The sequence below is a fragment of the Medicago sativa genome, chromosome 3, assembly GCF_051527215.1.
Source record: "Medicago sativa cultivar Bolivia chromosome 3, Bolivia_mono, whole genome shotgun sequence".
NCBI classification, from domain to species: domain Eukaryota; kingdom Viridiplantae; phylum Streptophyta; class Magnoliopsida; order Fabales; family Fabaceae; genus Medicago; species Medicago sativa.
This window is the reverse complement of record NC_140751.1, coordinates 23865985-23869578: the sequence shown is the minus strand read 5'-3', so window position 1 is coordinate 23869578 and position 3594 is coordinate 23865985. Positions and strand designations below refer to the sequence as shown.

The 3594-nt window shown below is 36.9% G+C and overlaps 1 protein-coding gene across 1 annotated transcript; it reads left to right on the top strand.

Annotated features, from left to right (window-relative positions):
• The first annotated feature begins 2782 nt into the window (after nt 1–2782).
• On the top strand, nt 2783–3268 carry LOC146936524 (uncharacterized). The gene has a single exon (XM_085749231.1). The coding sequence runs from the start codon at nt 2783–2785 to the stop codon at nt 3266–3268; it is 486 nt and encodes a 161-aa protein (XP_085605357.1).
• The last annotated feature ends 326 nt before the right edge of the window (nt 3269–3594 follow it).

The following is a 3594-nucleotide window of genomic DNA, read 5'->3' as shown; positions in this document are numbered from 1 at the left end:
GACAGCAAGCACACACCACATTTAATAGGTAAACTCACTCCAAAGATTACATGGTCAAGGCCACATTTATGCACCAAAACTCAAGAATAAAATCACATCACAACTTTCACAAGAAACATAACAAAAAGTACACAAATCAACAAAACACGAACACATATATTTTGAAGCAAGTTTCAACATGTAAAACAAACATTCAATGCCAATAATTGATCACAACAACTCCACACAAAAGCTTTAGAAATTTTATCAAGATTTGAACAAAAATTGACACAAAGCATTAATCAAGAATTAAAATATTCTTCACATGTTGTGATCAAGATTTGGCATGTAAGATACATCAAAAAATTATCAAAAAGCATAAAAAACTACTAGAATTTTTGTGGAATTTTTCATGCAATTTGAGGCAAACAGGGGGGTGCAGTAAACATGCAGATGAGGTGTAAACAGCAGCAGAAGACACAAAGAAATTGGCAGTTGGGCTTGAACAAGCCTGCTGGGTTTGGGCAAAGAGCTGGATCGGTTAGCATGGAGCATATCCATGGGTTGTGGGTGCAATTGAGATAGGTTAGAATCCCTTCTTCTTCAACAAACGTATTCTACTCTTTCTCACTAAGACTCACTTATTCTCTCCTTCTCTATATCGCTTACTTCTCTGTTTTTCATCAATCAACCCTCACATCTAAACACATAACACAAAACAACTACACATAGAAACAGAATCATGTAATCTCAACACTTCTCTTCACTCTTCACAGACGAAAACAACATCAAACAGAAACGCACGCAAGCACACAAGCAAAAACGTGAGCACTGATGCTTCAGATGAAACTCAAATTCGATGTAAGACAAAGGAGAATAGTGAACGCACACATGAACCAGCAACACACAACCACAACACCGATCGCAGATTGGATAAAAAAAGAGGGAAACGGCGATACCTGAGTTGAAGACAGAGGATACCGATGAATTCAAGATGGGAAACTTCTGCAAAGCTCGATCTGACTCTGATGGACTCGGTTGATGACTCAACTGAGTTGTTGGCCGAGTTGTGTTGTTAAGAGCTTCGAATCAAAACCACAACCCTCAGACTCTTCTCCCTTTTTCCGATTCGGAACTCTCTGGATGCGATTTGTTCCGGATTTGCTCAAGATTCTGTTTCCTTGCTGGGATTTGATTGTTGAAAAGATCGGAACGAATCCATTTCAGAATCGTTTGGCTCGCTGATTCAGTCAATCGTTTCAGAATCTGTTTCAGAATCGTTCGTCACAATTTCAGTTTCAGAATCGTTTGTCACAATTTCATGTTGAAAAGAAAGGAACGAATCCGTTTCAGAATCGTTTGTCACAATTTCAGTCTGTTTGGCTAGCTGATTCAGTGAATGAAGGTTTGATGCGTGGAAAACGTTCCGTTTCAGAATCGTGGACTTCGGATCAGTGACTTTGAGCGTTGAAGATTCGAAACTTTGAGTATTGTTGCGAATTTGAAGGATAGTGACGGTTTTGGTGTTGATTTGCGATTGCGTTGATGATGAATATTGGTGAATTGGTAGAGGTTGAAAGTTGTTAGGGTGGAAGAGAGTGGTGGTTAGAGGTTGAAGGTGGTGGTTATGGAGGTTAGTTATGGTGGTGGAAAGTTAGTTAGAGGTGAAGATGGAGGTTGTTGAAGATGAAAGAGGTGGAGGGAAAATGATTTTGTGAATTTGTGGATTTGTGAGAAAATAATTAGTTGAATGAGAAATTGTGAGATGAGTTGGATTTATAGGTGCCATGCAATAATTCTTGACCAATGGGAAAGTGCCACATGGACTAAGTAGTAACAAACTTTGACCAACTTTGACCAACTTTGACCTTGACCATAACAAACTCAAAAACGGTTGAAATGCAAATAACAAAAGTACAAGGACCAAAGTGAAAATTAAGACTAAAATTGGAAAAAAAAAAGGTAAATTGAAAGTTAACATAGAGTGAAACGAACAAAATGGATTAAAACGCACCAGAAATTTTATGTGAAATGACCAAAATGCCCCTGGGACTAAATTGACTCAAAATGTTTCAGATGCAATTTTAAAATGGCTTTTAACATTGAATTAAAGCAAGAGTTTATACAAGCAATTTAAAAGACTCAGAGACATTTTTTAGGGATTACAAAGGTTTTAACACAGGAAATGACCTAAATGCCCCTAGGGGCTAAACTGACTCAAAATGACTTCACATGTGATTTTTGAAATGGATTTTAACATGGAATTAAACAAAAATTCATTCAAACCAATTGAAAGGACTCATGGACAACTTTTCAAAGATTGAAAGAAATTTTAACATAGGAAATGACTAAAATGCCCGTAGGGGCTAAACTGACTCAAAATGACTTCAAATGTAATTTTTGAAATGGATTTTGACATGAGATTGAAACAAGGACTTATACAAACCAATTGAAAAGACTCAAACAATATTCAAGGATTAAAATGAGTTGAATGCAGGAAATGACTAAAATACCCTTTTTCATGAATTTTGCAAATAACATTGAAATAAAATGCAGAGAAAGATGCAATTGACCAAGGACACATTCAAATGACTTGAAATGCAAGAAAACATAGACAAAGTCACAATTGAAGGTATTTTCAAACATAGACAGTAGAAATATGCAAATACCGCAGAGTAAAATATCAGAGTAAACAGTAACAAATAGGCAATCTTTCAAAGGTCCAAAGACACATATCAGAGATAGAAAACATCTTGAGAAAATATTTTTAGGTCCAAAATTAGGGTATAACAATCCTGAAGACATGGCCAACCATAAGCCAATGTGCTACTATGTAACAAACTTTGGTTGTGTCGAAGACCAAGAAGTTGTGCTCGAAAATCTTGATGGATCCATGAACAGCCACCTAAAACCATTGTTCATTCTGGCAAGGGTTGATGACATAGGGGTCAACAAAGTCTTGGTGGATGGAGGGGCTGCAATAAATTTGATGCCTCAAACTTTGCTGAGAAAAATTGGGAAGTTAGACACTGATCTAAAGCCCCAAAACATTGTCTTGTCGAATTATGAAGGCAAGGTTGGACATTCATTAGGCGCTATCCAAGTGAACTTGACTGTAGGAACTATTACTAGACCCACTTTATTTATTGGTATTCCTTTTAAAGCAAATTTCAATCTCCTAATTGGCAGAGAATGGATCCATGGTGTTGGTGCAGTACCTTCTTCCATGCACCAAAGGATTGTTATTTGGAGAGAATATGGTTTGGTCGAAAAGTTATTTCTTGGCTGAAATTAACCAAGTGACCAGGAAAACTTTTGAGAAAAAATTTGCAAATATTTCGCCATGTTCTACTACTGAATCTGGTTTTGTGAACCAGAAAAATGTTTGTTCTGTCAGACTCCATCCCACACATGGTTTCTTGTGGGAAAGAGAAGTTCCATACACAGACCTAACTATCTAGAGGGAACCATTCCACCAACTAGCTGGAACGTAGATGGAAAGTTATTATGTCTGAGCAAGATGCTTGGAACAAGATTACGACCTATTGATTGAAAACAAAGTAATAAAGGCATTAGATGTTGAATTGCAACAAAAAAATGGTTGTCAAAGCCATT